Below are 16,487 nucleotides of genomic sequence, written 5' to 3'. Positions count from 1 at the left end.
AACCCATTTTTTGCCGTGGGAACCAAAAATATGGATTTTTTGGTTTTTTGCGATTTTCTCTAAAATGAAAAAATCCAGGTAAATTTTTTTCGACTCAGAAGAAGCGCCTTTACAAGGGCAATACAACGGTGCAAAACTCATTGCCACATGTTGCTTAATAAGGGAGCTATGGGCGTTTAAATGATTTTCCGAAGTGAAAATTATATAGAAGGGGGGGGTACGTGGTGTTTTTCGAAAATTTTTTTGTCGCCGTTTCGAACCAAATTGCTGTCAGTTATTGTATAGGGTCAGTTGAATTCAGGTATAATAAAAGTTCCGGCCATTGAACCCATTTTTTGCCGTGGGAGCCAAAAATATGGATTTTTTGGTTTTTTGCGATTTTCTCTAAAATGAAAAAATCCAGGTAAATTTTTTTCGACTCAGAAGAAGCGCCTTGACAAGGGCAATTCAACGGTGCAAAATTCATTGCCATATGTTGCTTAATAAAGGAGCTATGGGCGTTTAAATGATTTTCCGAAGTGAAAATTATATAGAAGGGGGGGTACGTGGTGTTTTTCGAAAATTTTTTTGTCGCCGATTCGAACCAAATTGCTGTCGGTTATTGTATAGGGTCAGTTGAATTCAGGTATAATAAAAGTTCCGGACATTGAACACATTTTTTGCCGTGGGAGCCAAAAATATGGATTTTTTGGTTTTTTGCTATTTTCTCTAAAATGAAAAAATCCAGGTAAATTTTTTTCGACTCAGAAGAAGCGCCTTGACAAGGGCAATTCAACGGTGCAAAATTCATTGCCATATGTTGCTTAATAAGGGAGCTATGGGCGTTTAAATGATTTTCCGAAGTGAAAATTATATAGAAGGGGGGGGTACGTGGTGTTTTTCGAAAAATTTTTTGTCGCCGATTCGAACCAAATTGCTGTCGGTTATTGTATAGGGTCAGTTGAATTCAGGTATAATAAAAGTTCCGGACATTGAACACATTTTTTGCCGTGGGAGCCAAAAATATGGATTTTTTGGTTTTTTGCGATTTTCTCCAAAATGAAAAATTCCATGTAAATGTTTTTCGACTCAGAAGAAGCGCCTTGACAAGGGCAATCCAACGGTGCAAAACTCATTGCCATATGTTGCTTAATAAGGGAGCTATGGGCGTTTAAATGATTTTCCGAAGTGAAAATTATATAGAAGGGGGGGGTACGTGGTGTTTTTCGAAAAATTTTTTGTCGCCGATTCGAACCAAATTGCTGTCAGTTATTGAATAGGGTCAGTTGAATTCAGGTATAGTAAAAGTTCCGGCCATTGAACCCATTTTTTGCCGTGGGAGCCAAAAATATGGATTTTTTGGTTTTTTGCGATTTTCTCTAAAATGAAAAAATCCATGTAAATTTTTTTCGACTCAGAAGAAGCGCCTTGACAAGGGCAATCCAACGGTGCAAAAGTCATTGCCATATGTTGCTTAATAAGGGAGCTATGGGCATTTAAATGATTTTCCGAAGTGAAAATTAGATAGGGGCGGGTACATGGTTTTCTTCCAAACATTTTTTGTCGCCGATTCGAACCAAATTGCTCCGGATTAACTCCGGCTCGACTCCGGGTTGACTCCGGGATGACTCCGGGATGACTCCGGGTTGATTCCAGGTCGACTCCGGGTCGGCTCCAGGTTGATTCCGGGGGTCGGCTCATGGTAGCTCGGGGTCGACTCCGGGTCGACCCTGGGTCGACTCCGGATTGACTCCCGATCGGTACCGGGTCGATTCTGGGGGTCGGCTCCAGGTCGCTCCGGGTTGACTCCGGGTCGGCTCCAGGTTGATTCCGGGGGTCGGCTCGTGGTCGCTCCGGGTCGACTCCGGGTCGACCCTGGGTCGACTCCGGATTGACTCCCGATCGGTACCGGGTCGATTCCGGGGGTCGGCTCCAGGTCGCTCCGGGTTGACTCCGGGTCGGCTCCGGGTAGACTTCATGTTGACTTCGGGATGACTCCGGGTCGACTTCGGTTCAAGTCCGGGTGGACTCCGGGTTGACACCAGGTTGTCTTCGGATTGACTCCTGGTTGACTCCGAGTCGACTCCGAGTCGACTCCCGGTTGACTCCGGGTTGATTCCAGGTTGATTCCAGGTTGACTCCAGGTTGACTCCGGGTTAACTCCGGTCCGGCTCCGGGTCGACTCCGGTTCGGCTCCGAGGGTTGGCTCCGAGTTCTACCGAAATGTTTATTTAATTTTTTCATAGTAATAAAAAAAAATTATATTAAATACGGAATTTTTAAAATGTACACACCTTTAAACAACGACATTTTATGGGGCTTTAGGGGTGGTATAAACGGACCGTTTTTTCTTTCACTTTCAATATCACATTTTCTATAAATAAATTTATTTTAGCATGTACTATCAATGATATCTAACGTTTTGCACGTTGTCACAGATAATAATAATACACTACGAGTATTGTGAATGTAAAGCGTTCATCACCAAACCACTACACAATCGGTGTGTATCTCAAAAACAGCGCATTTACGAAGCGAGTCACTGTTAGTATTGTTATCAAATATTTCAAATTAGAGAAAATGAGATCGTTATTTAAATCCAGCTCTTGCCTGGAGAGTTTCTTTGCTTGTAACAAGAATTAAAATCTTACACCTGTGGTGTCAACAGTTTATTATCACTATGTTGTGATGACTATAGGTATAAAATAACGATGATAACACTAAGTAATTCTAAGTAATTTATAATGTGTTATATGTATTTGGTCATGGCACAAGATGTTATTCTAGAGCTTTCAAATCAGTATTCGGTAGTAGAAGTGCAAGAAAAGCACAACCTGAAATATAAAACTTGTTGTGAAATGTACATATTAAATTGTGTAATATTACCCAAAATTACCAAACCAACTGAAAGAAATGGTGGAGCACAACCTGTTTGAAGAAGAAAAGGAAATACTAAATTTCCTATCATTGCTCCAATTCTTCCTAACATCATAGCTAGAGAAATGGTTGTTGTTCTAAAAGTGGAAACAATAAATGATGAGAACAAATTAAACAACAATTATTATACCTTAATGTGGTAGGAAATAAGTCGATGATTACTGTTACCATCACATTAGACGCTATACTGCCCGTCGCAATAAATATTGATGAAAAAGCTACCGCAGTAATATTGTCGGTGGCAAAATAGATTGCAATTGCAAATGATCCCGAAATTACAGTCACGAGATCTAAAATGAATGTGATTAAAATTGATAATAAAGATATTTTGATATCAAGTCATACTCAGCAGCTTCTTTTTTCCTAAAATATTGATAAGATATCCTGCCAAGAAATAGCTGAACATCGATACTGACGCAACAATTATGGAATTAATGTAAACTGATGAATTGTTCAGGTTCTGAAATATTAATTTTATTAAGTTATGTAGTTTTTCTGTGTAAAAAACGCGTACCACTATACATTCGTCTGTTGCAATTGAAGGTTTGATCATTTTTAACATTTCACAAAGGTCTGAAGTCGTTCCGTTGTTAAAGTACTGGAAATCATTTATTGCTTGAAAGATTTGTGGTAACCAGAGACGTAAAGTATTCAGACTAAAAATCAATCAACATTATGCAATTTCTGTTAAAAATTTTACCAACCTCATCATAATTAATGTTTGAATGAGACACAACAGTACTATATTTTTAAAATAAGGCGGAAAAAATAGAGGTTTCATTTGTTGCCAACCTTCTTTAAGCGCTTGAATTTTGCTTCTGTTTGCTGTAACTTGCCCTCCGTGATTAGAGGGATTGTGTTTTTTCAGTTCGATTTCGTCAACTAATTCCTTGATCTGAAATATTTTCAATAAAAATTGGATGTTTCATGAAGAATTACTTTAGAATTAATTTACCGGATAAGTGTGAATTCCATTACCAGTGTTTACACTGTAAACTTTCTGAAACACTCTGAGAGCTTTATCATTTTGTCCGACTGTCATTAGAAATTTTGGACTTTCAGGCATAAAGAGAAATATAATGGCACTTATGATTGGTGCAATTCCACTCAAGAGCAGATAAATGTTCCACGAATGAAACTCTGTAATTATTATTGTAATAATAACACAGTCATTGGTTGTGTTTTCGTTTTAATCTGACGGGTCGAGCTGTAAAAGTGTAAAAATCAAATTATCAACAAAGGGCCAGCTGTTGTTTTTTGGATACTAAGCAAAATCTGAAAAATAGGAAATGTAAAAGTTTCGGTTTTTGGCGGCGTTAGTAAAACTCAAGTTTAGCTGTACTACACTAGCGTACAAAAATGCAAAATGCCGCTTTGTTGATTTAGTGGATATTATAGTTTTATAACTGGAACCATCAGAGTAAAATGAAAACACTATAGTATCGATATTATTACCTAGAGAGTTATTAAATACAGAAAAATACAAATTTTGTGGCAAAATAGACCAAGCCAACATTGGCAAAATAATACTTCCAAAACAGAAAATTGTACCCAAAACTAATTGCATTCTTGCCCTGTATTTAGCACAGTGAAATTCAGAAATGTAGGATGTTAAGGCTGATGCGGGACCGTTGATACTAGAATTAATTAGTCCAGAAGAAATTAATTGTTAGTGTGAGTATTTTTAGACTTACATAAAACCTCCAAAAAATTTCGAAACCATTAATAAAGTTTTGGTTTGAGAAAAACAGCTCATTATTACAAACACAGCATTCAGGAAAAATCCAATGGTTAATAATTTTTTTCTACCCAGTGTATCAAAAAGAAATCCCCATATCATTGCACTGGATATCATTCCTTAAATATTGTTAATTTATGATCGATTTTTTTATCAGTTGGATATCCTACCCGCATAAGTTATTGCGTTCAAGTGTCCTTTATCCTCGAGACTTAAAGTGAGGTCACACTGTGCTGCCGGAAACACGTACGACATGGTCGTCGTTTCGAAAACAGGAGACCAACCTGAAGGAATAGCAACTAGGATCAGCAATAAATTATATTTGCCAAATCCAGTAGCTGAAATTGCTGTTTCAAAGTCAGCTGGACCTAAGATATAGAAATGTAAGGTTTACTTTGTCGAGACATTTTATATTATCTTACCTGATGTTTTCTCAATTTTGTTTGCACTTATGGGCAAAACAAAAATGTTTTTGCAAAACACATTTTTTACATTGTATTTCCTAGTCATTTTGACAACGTAGTAGACTATGCGAGTGAAACAGATGTACCTGCAGTGTTGTATTATATTAATTTAAAATTGTCCTTATCTATTTATTCTTATTAAATGTGAAGTTAGAACAATAGATATATCTTTGTAATAAATAAATATGATCTAAACAAAGAAAAAGCTAATTCTGACCTAAATCAAGTATGTAGTTGCGTTTATAATAAAAGGCAACAAGTTAAAACTCACATAAATGTTTACAAAATATGAATTTCTTTGAAATATTGTAATTTGAAATATGTATATAGGGTGTCCCAGAGAACTGGGATTGGTGAAATTGAAAACTTAATTCGGTTATGTGAACTACAGGAAAATTAATTTTAGTCATCTTGGAGTCTCTTTTGTTGTCGGCACATGGCTGTTTTCTATAGGGAGGCAGTTCTGGTCCAGGCTATATACAGGGTGTATCCGAATTCGACCGACAAATTTTCAGGGCAGATTCTACGATCAAAGATAAGCATAAAACTCTTAATACATATGGGGTCAAAAACGCTTAGTTTGCGAGATAATCAACAAAAACGTAAAAACAATTACGATCTGAATTCCTTGGATTTTATGGGGTCATCTTTGCATTGAACAGGGGGGCGAAATTTTGACAATTTTTGTAGATTGTACATAGCTCCTTTTTATTTTTGTACGTTTCATTAAAAAATTCCACCCGATTCCTTTTGTTGCTGGTACAACTTTTTAGTCGATTAACTCGTAAACTAAGCATTTTTGACTCCATATGTATTAAGAGTTTTATGCTTATTTTTGATCCTAGAATCTGCCCTGAAAGTTTGTCGGTCGAATTTGGATACACCCTGTATAGTAGTATGTATAATTAATACTAAAGTATTATAATGTGTATATTTTGTAGTCATATTTTTAGAGGTCCCACAATAAGGAACAAAGAAAGGATTCAGATAAAAAAATGTTTGCATTTATTTTTGTATTTACTCGTATATCTACAAATACAATTACAATTAAATATAGAAGTAGCGAAAACATCTAAAATTTATTCCAAATTGTCATAAAAGTGTTTCACTTTGTTTTCGATACCCTTCTAAAACATGTAACTTTTAGAACTTTTGGATTGCCATTTAAATAACTTCATTCGAGTGCTTTTAAGTCTGTGTTGGGAAGAAGCATCACTAGGAAAATGCAACCTTAAAATGAAAGACACTTGTCATAAAAATACCGAGAATGAAAAATATATTACCAATAACTAGGGACCCAGTGGTGAAAAATGGTGGCATGCAACCTGCTCGAATAAGTATAGGAAATATGAGGTTTCCAACCATTGCACCAATTCGACCGCACATGAGTCCCAGTGAAAGAGACATGGTTCTAAAAAATCATTGAAAATGGTTTTGGTGCTGGTTGTATTTTTACCTTAGGGTGGTAGGGAATAAATCGATGACAATTGACAAAATAACATTTATAGCTACACCTCCCGAAGCTTGAAAGATTGATGAAAATGCCACTGCGAAAGTTGTGCTTGTTGAAAAATAAATGGCGAAGACACACCCTCCATTAATAATACCTAAAATACCTAAAAATTATAGCAGGTGTATTATGCCAGTTATTGAGAGAGTAAATTGTACACAATAGTTTCTTTTTTCCTATGATGTTGATGAAATAAGCGCCTAGGAAAAACGCCGGCAGAGAAGGAACTATTGTTATAATCGAGTTAATATAAACTGATGAATTGTCAGTGTTCTGGAAATTGGTACATTTGGTCATATTGACATCTCTTAACTGAAATATTTTACTTACTACTGTACATTCTCCGATCGAATTAGAAGGCTGAATCATCTCCAAACTCTTACAAAAATCGATTGATGTTTCATTATAGAACTGTTGATAATCATTCATTGCTTGAAAAATTTGTGGTAGCCAAAGTCTAAGAGTATTTAAACTATGACCAAAAAAAGGAAAGTTGATTAGGTTTAGTATGTTATTAAGAGACTACCTTCAGATAATTTACTTACTTCATTGTAAATATCGTTTGTATTGCACATACTAAAACTAGTTTGACTAAAAATGGTGGAAAAAATAATGGTTTTATTTGTTGCCATCCTTCTTTAAGCGCCTCGACTTGACTTCTTTTGGCTGTAACTTGACCTCCATGTTGGCTGGGATTGTTTTGTTTCATTTTGATTTCATCAATTAAATTTTTGATCTGCAAAGACAAATTTTCTAATGAAACATCAGCAAACTAGTAATTCTATACCGGATATTCTTCCGTCGGTTTTCCGGTGTTTATGGAATAAATCTTCTGGAAAATTGCCAAAGCCTTTTCATTTTCTCCAATGGTCATTAGAAATTTAGGACTTTCAGGCAAAAATATAAAGAGCACTGTGCTGACAATTGCTGGAACGGTGCATGCTAATAGGAAGAAGTTCCAGGAGTGAAGTTCTGTAATTTAGATGTTTAGTAAGTTTAAGAATTCTTAAGATTATTATTTAATAGCAATTGATTGTTTGAATCATTATTTTAATCTGGTTAAGACACTGAACACAACCTACCTAATGCTTCATTAAAGAGGTAAATGTGTATATTTTGTGGTAAAATTGCCCAAGCTACCAGTGGTAAAACATACCCCGCGCAGCTACTAATACTTCCCAAAAGCAGCTGCATTCGTGCTCGAAATTGAGCACACTGAAATTCACAAATATACGACGAAAGAGCAGCATAAGGCCCGTTAATGCTGAAATAAATTCGTTTTCATGATGTCCTTAAGAAGATTTGTGTCTCACATAAAGCCTCCAAAAAACTTCGAGACAATTAGTAAGATCTTGTTTTGAGCCAGGAAACTCATCATAATACACAAAGCATTTAAAAAGAAACCAATCATTAACAGTTTTCTTCTTCCAAGGGTGTCAAACAGGAATCCCCACATCACCGCACTTGAAATCATGCCTCAAATTTTACCGTAAAGGTGTGATTTACAATAGTATTGTATACCTAGATATGTGATAGCATTGAGTAGTCCTTTATCATCCAAGCTTAAATCAAGGTCGCACTGTGCAGTGGGAAATACAAATGACATTGTACTGCTTTCAATACTCGTGGCCAATCCTGAAGGAATAACAATAAGTAACAAAAGTATATTGAATTTTCCAAAATCGGTTGCAGAAACTGCAGTTTCAAAATCAGCAGGAGCTGTAATAGAAAGGTGAATGTATTGTAAAAAAAGTACAAATACTTACCATGTGGTGTTTCTTCTGGTTCATTTTCTTTCGACAAAGTGAAAGCATTTTCGGCCATAGTGAACACGATTTGATGAATTTGCGAGACTGATAAACACTTTAGATAATCTTTCTTATATGCAGTTATTTGCGCTTATCTTCAATTTTTTTTTTAAACAATGGATAATCTGTATTTCGCATAAGATAAAGACAAATTACATTAAAATGCAAGTTACGCAAATACAGACATAAGTTTATGCAGGTACATTAATGAACAAATTGTGTGATTGTTGGAATTTCATAAAATGCTCCAAATACTTTGCAACTGTTACAACATACAAAAACGGATTTTTTAATCATTTATTGTTCAGTATAGCATATTTTTATGTACTATAAAGTTTTGGTGGCAGTTTTGAAACACCCTGTATCAATTAAAATTTCTGGTATCAAATTGATTTTCCAAATTTTTCCCAATCGACAGAATATCTCGAAAATTTTCCTTTGTGACTTATGTTTTTTTTACATGCAGTGTGTTATTGGAAGTTGTAAAGATATTTTAACCACGAGCTACTGGTTTCATGTAGAACTCGGAAAAAATATCTAACAAATTCTACGTCAAAAAATAAAATGACATTTATTTTTTGCGCTACAATTTTTTAATTACTTTTAGTTTTCTACGTTGTCCTACAACCTCGTAGGTAAAATTTCCGCACGTTTTAAAAATACACCGTGTATGTACATATATCATGTTTTATAAAATGTACGCCAATGCGAAGTAACCTATAGGAAATCTGCTTTAAAACAAGGAAATCGCATTGGTGTACGTTTTATAAAATATGATATACAGGGTGTATTTTTAAAATGTGCCGAAATTTTACCTACGAGGTTGTTTGACAACGTAGAAGATTAAAAGCAATTAAAAAAAAATTGTAGCTCAAAAAATAAATGTCATTTTATTTTTTGACATAGAATTTTTTAGATATCTGTACAACTTCCAGTAACACCCTGTATACACACTAATAAGGATGTTCCCTTTCATAGTCTGTCATAAAAATATTATTTTTTTGGATTGAAAATTTGTGAAAAAATAAGACGTCAAATTTAATAACAATAATTTATAATACACTAATACAATAATTTATAATGTAATAAATATCTTTAGGCCCCAATTCAATCACTTCAAAGCCTTTAAGTCAGTATTTGGTAGCATTATAGTAAGCAGAGTACATGCTGAAATAAATAATTAATGGTTTGTTCACAGCAGTTGTTTTAAAAATTTACCAATAACAATCGATCCGATAGAAAAGAAAGGGGGAGCGCATCCTAGTGTTAACAGAATGGGAAATATTAAGTTACCAATCATTGACGCTGTCCTTCCTAACATCATCACCAGAGATATCGTAACCGTTCTGCAAAATTTTACTTAAATTTTAGCACACATGAATCAGAGTGGGTACCTTAAGGACGTTGGAAATAAGTCGATAACGATAGTTACCACAATATTTCCACAAACACCACCTAATGATAAAAATATCGATGCTAATGTCACAACTGTCAATGAATTTTGGGAGAAATATATAGACATCGCACAGATTCCACTAACTATGGAAAAAGTACCTAAAACGTCATATTTAATATTGTATGAATTTTTAATTAATTATTTCATCATACTCAGTAGAGTTTTTTTTCCTATTTTGTTTATCAACGAACCGGCTATTAAATACCCACACATTTGTACTCCGGCTATTATCATTGTGTTCTGGTAAACCGTAGGGGAGAAGTTCTGTAATAGCAGATTACGTTACGAGTTCAGAAAAGTGGAAGTTTACCAGACGAGTATGGCAAGTTTAAGTACGAGCGTTAGCGAGTGCAGTAAAATCACTTTTCTGACGAGGAGCGTATACTATTTTTCCGCATTTTAAGAATATTAAAATTTGTTCGTAAAAAAGTTTTGCGAATAATTTGAAAAACCTGAGTAGGTAAATTTTCATTAACATAGCAACCTGACAGAAATTGTACATAACAACATCATGTTTTGAAAACGAATTTTAAGATGATGGATTTGAAAGGCAAAAATAGCGTGGAAAATAACTCAACAAATATTCTAAATGCTGCCCGAGAAGCTTATACGAAAAATACAAAATGGTTGGTTGCTATGCTGTAAAGTGTCCTATTACAGTACGATTTTGAGTACAGTAATGTAGTTCATTACTGTGTAAAATGCGAAAAAAATATTCACTTCAAAAGATTGTGACACAATGACAGTATTCATACTTACAACGTGACATGTAACATTTGTTTCGGTAGAAGGATTTAACATTTCCAACATGGTACAAAGACTAGCGGTGGTACCATTATTGTAGTACTTGTAGTCACTAATCGACTGAAATATTTGAGGGAACCATAGTCTCAACGTGTTTATGCTGCAACACGTTTGTCTTGTAAATTGTAAACTCTTGCCTGGCAGAGCAACTAACCTTAGCATGTACAAAGATTGGATAGAACAGACTAGAATAATATGCTTCAGATGAGGAGCAAAGCACAAGGGTTTAATTTGCTGAAGCCCCTCTCTAAGTGCTTGAATTTTATTTCTATTGGCAGTAATATGCCCTCCATGTTTTGGATTTTCAAGATTTTCCACTTTAGTTTCGTCTACAAGATTTACAATCTGAAATAACACTGTTAAGTAACATTTCAACGCATAGCTTTATTATTTTACCGGAAAGTCTGCTTTACTTTTCCCTGTGTTAAGAGTGTAGACTTGCTTGAAAACCGCGAGAGCTTCTTCATTACGTCCTACAGTCATTAGAAATCTTGGACTTTCCGGCATAAATAGAAATATTATTCCGCTAAGCAAAGACGGAACAGCACACACCAGTAAAAATATGTTCCAAGAATGCAGTACTGTAAGATTGTCTCATTAATGTAACTGTCACGTACGTAGAGAACAAACCTATGTTCTGGTTAAACAGGTTAAGATTAATTTCTTGTGGCAAAATGGCCCATGCCAACAAGGGTAGTACTAGATTCCCACCACTCACTATCATTCCTCTGACTAGTTGAACTCTTGATCGATATTTTGAACAGTGAAATTCTGACAAGTAAGCAGTCAAAGCGGCGAAGGGACCATTAATGCTGGTAAAAGTGTGCTACAATTGTAGATGTTATTTTTAACTTACACCGTAACAAACTTACATAAGTCCCCCGAAAAATTTAAAAATCAAGAGCAGAGTAAAATTTTGAGAAAATGAACTCATCACAACAAATATAGCATCCAGAAGATACCCAATCACCATGAGTTTCCTTCTTCCAAGTGTGTCACATAAAAAACCCCAAACAAATCCGCTAGATACCATCCCTAAAATTGTGATATTCAAGAGATGTTAAATTAAATGGTAATGTAACTTACCCACGAATGTGATCGCATTTAGGGATCCCCTTTCATTTAAAGATAATCCTAGATCACAATGAGCTGCGGGAAACACATACGACATTGTTGTAGTTTCCAGCATAGAAGTCCATCCTGCAGGAATTGAAAGCAAAAAAAGCAACACGTTGAATTTACCAAATTTGGTAGCCGAAATGGCCGTCTCAAAATCAGCATTGTATACATCTGAAAAATCAAATTTAGTGGAGGGAAATAAAACAATTTGCAACTCTTACCTCCTGTCGTGATCTGAGTTTCTTTACTTTCGGGGATATTGTTGTCAACAGTGCTCGAAATGTTGTAAACTTTATTCTTTGACAATATGTTTTTGAAGTGTTTTGGTGCCATAACTGATACGTAACAACGATTGCAAATAATAACACAAAAATTTGTTTAAATAATTTTAATATATATCCGGGAATTTTCCTTGAATGTGTTAAAATAGATAACTAAGACACGTAATCCATACCTCACATTGTTTTAATTTACGCAACTTTATTCTGACATGTTTAAAATTTGTAAGTCATCACTGTGACGCATTTGATAGATCAAATAAATTTCAGTTGTGATATATTTTGTAATGTGCAAATTTTAATTCCCTTTATAAGATTCCAATTGTAAAAAAATTTGAAGTTGGATAAAATATTGTGTTGAAATATTCGAGTATTCACTGTATTTTTCAAAAAGAAGAGTAATACAAAAAAAAACAGATTAATTGAAGCGACAACAAACAATAAAAAATTTGTCCCAAATGTGGTGACTTTAAGTAAAATAGTTAAATGGGGACAACTAGAGTAGATAAAGTTTTAAAAATGAGAACAACAAAGATAAGAAAGAGAATATTGACATACAAAAGAAATATGAAAGACAACACTGTTGCAATAAAAAAAATAGAGTAATTGAGAAAACAATGAGAGCAGGATATGCAGCAGAGGCAGCAGAAAAATAAAAACCAAAAGACGACATTGATTTACTTTAAGATTTTTTGATTTTTTGAAAATAAATATTAAAGACAAACATTTTAAAGTAAATCAGTTCTAGCAGGAATTTCTTATTTTTATATATATTTGACATATTTCTTCTATACATTTGAGGCTAATTTTAAAATTTTCAATGCATTATTAAGAATATTTTCTTACTCCAGTGGTTTTAAATCAGTGTTTGGTAAAAGTATTGTAAGGAGAGCACTTACTGCAACGTAAATTATGTCCTGGGTTGGTAATATAATTACTGATCATACCGATAAGAAGTGAACCAACAACAATAAATGGAGGAGCACAACCAGCTTCCAACAGTAAAGGAAATATCACGTTACCAATCATCGCAGCTACTCTTCCGAGCACCATCACGACAGCAATCGTGAAGGATCTAAAATTCTGCGTCAAATTATTATAAAACACCCAGGATAAAATACCTTTGTGTTGTTGGAAAAAAATCTACGATTACAGTAATTATAATAGTTAAAGCAATAGCCCCTAGAGTTAAAAATAACGACGATAGTGATAAAACTGTGGCAGTATTTTGGGCAAAGAAAATTGATAATGCAAACACTCCACTGGAAAAGCACGATAATGCTGGAAAACACATTGTATCGAGTGTTTCTCTTGCATTAGGTGTACCTATAAGCAGCTTTTTTCCCACTTTATTTATTAACACAGCTATGGTAATGTATCCAGTGACGGAGATACTAGCTACTATCATAGTATTGATGTAGACACTTGATGAAAAATTCTGAAAGTAGTAATACACACGAGAAAAAAATGAAAAATAAAAATAAGTCTTACAACACTGCACGTGGACGACGGCGATTGTATTGGATTGATCATTTTTAACATGGAACAAAGATCAGCAGTTCCATTGTTGTAGTGTTGATAATCATTAATTGACTGAAAGATTTGGGGTAGCCAAAGCCTTAAGGTCTGTATGCTAAAACTTATCTTGAAAAATGTATGTGAGTGTGTTACGACATACCTTAACATGCAGAAAGACTGAATAGTAGTTACTAATATTATGTATTGAAGATACGGAGGAAAACAAATTGGTCTAATCTGTTGACATCCTTCTCTAAGAGCTTGCATTTTGGTTCTGTTTGGTGTAACTCGTCCTCCATGTTTCTTCTCGTTAGCTTTGTCATGTCTTGTTTCGTCAACTAACAATTTAATCTAGAAGAGCACACTTAATGGAAATTTAAAAAAATCAAAAATTCTGACTGGAAAGTCTTCTTTATTTTTTCCAGTATTGCAACTATAGATTTTTTCAAAGAGGGCTAGGGCTTCTTCATTGCGACCGACTGTCATTAGAAACTTTGGACTTTCTGGCAAAAAAATAAATATGATTCCACTGAGCAAAGGAGGTATGGCGCAAGTGAGGAGGTACACATTCCAAGAATGTAAAACTGGAATTTAAGGTTTTGTTAAATATTTAACAGAGGTGTGGTCGAACCAAAGTGATTGGAGATTTCCATGTTAATGTCTGCAGGCAAAATGAGTAGTCCAAGAAGTGGCAAGATTATCGTTCCAAAACTCATACCGAAAACGCCTCTCAGCATTTGTACTCTTGCTCGGTACTTGGCAGAATGGAATTCTAATAAATGGGAAATCAATGCTGAACCAGCACCGCAAGAGCTACTTGAACTGTTACGATTAATTTGTATTATTTTATGTAGCCTTACAAAAATCCTCCCAAAAATTTACAGGTGAATAGCATTGTAAAATTTTGTGAAAATCCGCTTATGATAACCATCAATCCGTCTAATAAGTATGTTGTTATCATGATTTTTTTTCTCCCCAATGTATCAGATAGAAATCCCCATAAGCAACCGCCTGAGATCATTCCTGAAAAATGTTGTTACATGAAGCTAGTGAAGAGATTGTACTGTACCAAAATAAGCACTGGCATTTAAGAGACCCTTGTCGTGAAGAGATAAATCCAAATCGCACTGTGCTGCGGGGAATACGTATGACATTGTGGTAACTTCAAAAACGATGGTCCATGCACCGGGAACTGACAGTAGGAAGAGACAGTAATTAAATTTCCCAAACTGAGTGGCTGAAATCGCCATTTCAAACTTTGCAGCTTCTTCGTTGCTTTCTGTTTCGATGGCGTTGGCAGCACTGGCAGATGCTGTGTGAGGATTCTTTAAAGAACCCATTTGTTTGGTTGTAAACAATTAATACAGCTAAATAAGAGTACTGAAAATTGTGTCAGTTTTGTGTCATCGATGTGACAAGTGACTTAGATTTGGATCTTACATGTTAAAATAGGAGGCTGGTGCCACTGTGTAAGAGGTTATTAAAGAAAATAATGTTAACGATTTATAGATATCTATTTATCAAGGAATTAGCTACAGAAATATTTTTAAACTTCACTTCAGTTATAAGTTCTTTCATAGTCCCTGTACAAACATGTCATGTTAAATATTAGATTAAAATTCTTATATTGTATTGAATTGTATTGTAAGAATCATAGCCTCCAGCTATATTTAACCGGTCGGGCCAGATAGCCACCCACCCCTACCAGAGACGACTGGCGGGTAGTTATTAGTCTTGACCAGAAGCTTGTAAACTCTGAGAGAATAAACAGCAGCCCTAACTTGTGTGTTTAAATCCAAAACCATCCAGATTAAAAGGCATTCTGTAGATAAAACAAGAGATCCTACAGTATCAAACAGTCCATAAATTAAAAATTAAAATCCATTTGATAAAAAAATTTAACTTTGAATTTGTTTTTTCTTGATGAAAATATTTATTTCTTAGTATTTTAACAACCCTAAGTGTAGATGGTATTAGCTTAAATTAGCTTAGTCCGCCTAGGAAAATTTTTGGCTGTTATTCAGTGTTATAAGTCTAAATATGAAGTTTGTCTTTTTTTTAATGAAATAATCTGTACACACTTAAGGACTCTATTTTTTAGAGAATACGGAAACCATTTTATAAAAAGCTAAAGAACAAATATGTAATTGTGATCAACAAACTAGGTTATCAATTACTGACCTTATATTATGATCTTGACCGAGGTTTTCAGATTATTTCCATAGTCTGCAATTGAAAATGCTAACAATATAGCACCTGCATAAAATTTTAGAATAATTTTTCCCATCTTGAGAGTACAGTTATGGTTTGGATTATATATACAAAGTGTCCCAAAAATCCAAAATGATTGTGGTATCGTAGTAGGTTTTGACAATTTGCGTGTTTTGAATTTTGACGCATACTAGAAAAGTGATACCAACTATCAAGAACCGTCAAAATAAATAGTAGAAGAGAGGTTAGGTTTGTCAATAAAAAAATATTAACTAAATCAATTTGTAATGGTTTTAAACCAATTACAATTCCTTAGAATCCAATGTTTTGACTAGCTTCCATTGGGTAAACCCGAGGTATCATTTCACTTTCTTGTGAGTTCACTTCCTAGCTGCTTGAAGGTCATGTTTGGTGTAATATAGTGTGGAACCTTATCGTCGAAAGGAGGCAAACAATTTTTTTCCGATCCAAGCAAAAGAACAATTATAGAAAATACAATTTGAATGTAAAACTTTATTGGATGCTGATGATGGGGTTTCCATGCTGCTTCCATCACTTCTTATTGTTATTTCGCTATTGTCATTTCGCATTTTTTGTACAATAATTGCCTTCTTGTGCATGTCAAATTGTTTCATAATTTTGTTTATTTTTAACTTAAGTATTAG

At 34.5% G+C, this 16,487-nt stretch overlaps 3 protein-coding genes across 4 annotated transcripts; all 3 read right to left on the bottom strand.

The window, feature by feature from the left end:
* Window positions 1-2,633: 2,633 nt before the first annotated feature.
* Window positions 2,634-5,235, bottom strand: LOC138135883 (synaptic vesicle glycoprotein 2B-like). The gene is made up of 11 exons (XM_069054840.1): window positions 5,077-5,235; window positions 4,825-5,022; window positions 4,611-4,773; window positions 4,372-4,553; window positions 3,872-4,056; window positions 3,621-3,811; window positions 3,431-3,572; window positions 3,262-3,376; window positions 3,047-3,206; window positions 2,866-2,993; window positions 2,634-2,813 (listed from the first exon to the last, which is right to left on the bottom strand). Exons 1-11 carry the CDS (start codon window positions 5,162-5,164, stop codon window positions 2,758-2,760), a joined length of 1,608 nt encoding a protein of 535 aa, XP_068910941.1. The 5' UTR covers window positions 5,165-5,235; the 3' UTR covers window positions 2,634-2,757.
* An 880-nt stretch (window positions 5,236-6,115) lies between these two features.
* On the bottom strand, window positions 6,116-12,367 carry LOC138134998 (uncharacterized). Its single transcript, XM_069053627.1, has 23 exons — window positions 12,037-12,367; window positions 11,783-11,986; window positions 11,569-11,731; window positions 11,327-11,508; window positions 11,093-11,277; window positions 10,851-11,041; window positions 10,652-10,796; window positions 10,045-10,156; window positions 9,831-9,990; window positions 9,655-9,782; window positions 9,552-9,603; window positions 8,979-8,983; window positions 8,395-8,526; window positions 8,150-8,347; window positions 7,942-8,104; window positions 7,711-7,892; window positions 7,416-7,600; window positions 7,174-7,364; window positions 6,959-7,100; window positions 6,787-6,901; window positions 6,575-6,734; window positions 6,402-6,529; window positions 6,116-6,348 (listed from the first exon to the last, which is right to left on the bottom strand). The coding sequence occupies exons 1-23, from the start codon at window positions 12,146-12,148 to the stop codon at window positions 6,293-6,295; spliced, it is 3,291 nt and encodes a 1,096-aa protein (XP_068909728.1). The 5' UTR covers window positions 12,149-12,367; the 3' UTR covers window positions 6,116-6,292.
* A 499-nt stretch (window positions 12,368-12,866) lies between these two features.
* Window positions 12,867-15,034, bottom strand: LOC138135881 (synaptic vesicle glycoprotein 2B-like). 2 transcript variants are annotated; one of them, XM_069054837.1, is made up of 10 exons: window positions 14,681-15,034; window positions 14,472-14,634; window positions 14,243-14,424; window positions 14,011-14,195; window positions 13,772-13,962; window positions 13,585-13,726; window positions 13,420-13,531; window positions 13,215-13,374; window positions 13,041-13,168; window positions 12,867-12,991 (listed from the first exon to the last, which is right to left on the bottom strand). In XM_069054837.1, the coding sequence occupies exons 1-10, from the start codon at window positions 14,949-14,951 to the stop codon at window positions 12,936-12,938; spliced, it is 1,590 nt and encodes a 529-aa protein (XP_068910938.1). In that variant the 5' UTR covers window positions 14,952-15,034; the 3' UTR covers window positions 12,867-12,935. The 2 variants fall into 2 exon arrangements, with proteins under 2 accessions (XP_068910938.1, XP_068910937.1); XM_069054836.1 differs by having other exon boundaries at window positions 13,215-13,531.
* Window positions 15,035-16,487: the final 1,453 nt, after the last annotated feature.

Source organism: Tenebrio molitor, chromosome 7, assembly GCF_963966145.1.
Source record: "Tenebrio molitor chromosome 7, icTenMoli1.1, whole genome shotgun sequence".
NCBI classification, from domain to species: domain Eukaryota; kingdom Metazoa; phylum Arthropoda; class Insecta; order Coleoptera; family Tenebrionidae; genus Tenebrio; species Tenebrio molitor.
Note: the sequence above shows the minus strand (reverse complement) of the source record. Positions and strands in the feature narration are given on the sequence as shown.

Coding starts and splice junctions, on each gene's coding strand:
- LOC138135883 (XM_069054840.1), bottom strand. CDS start 5,164: ATGACTAGGAAATACAATGTAAAAAATGTGTTTTGCAAAAACATTTTT. Junction 5,023..5,076: donor CAAAATTGAGAAAACATCAG/GTAAGATAATAT, acceptor TCTATATCTTAG/GTCCAGCTGACTTTGAAACA. Junction 4,057..4,371: donor TGTATTTAATAACTCTCTAG/GTAATAATATCG, acceptor TAATAATTACAG/AGTTTCATTCGTGGAACATT.
- LOC138134998 (XM_069053627.1), bottom strand. CDS start 12,148: ATGGCACCAAAACACTTCAAAAACATATTGTCAAAGAATAAAGTTTAC. Junction 6,902..6,958: donor CGATCGGAGAATGTACAGTA/GTAAGTAAAATA, acceptor ACCAATTTCCAG/AACACTGACAATTCATCAGT. Junction 6,735..6,786: donor AGGAAAAAAGAAACTATTGT/GTACAATTTACT, acceptor TATAATTTTTAG/GTATTTTAGGTATTATTAAT.
- LOC138135881 (XM_069054836.1), bottom strand. CDS start 14,951: ATGGGTTCTTTAAAGAATCCTCACACAGCATCTGCCAGTGCTGCCAAC. Junction 14,196..14,242: donor GGAAATCTCCAATCACTTTG/GTTCGACCACAC, acceptor CTTAAATTCCAG/TTTTACATTCTTGGAATGTG. Junction 13,727..13,771: donor CAGTCTTTCTGCATGTTAAG/GTATGTCGTAAC, acceptor GATAAGTTTTAG/CATACAGACCTTAAGGCTTT.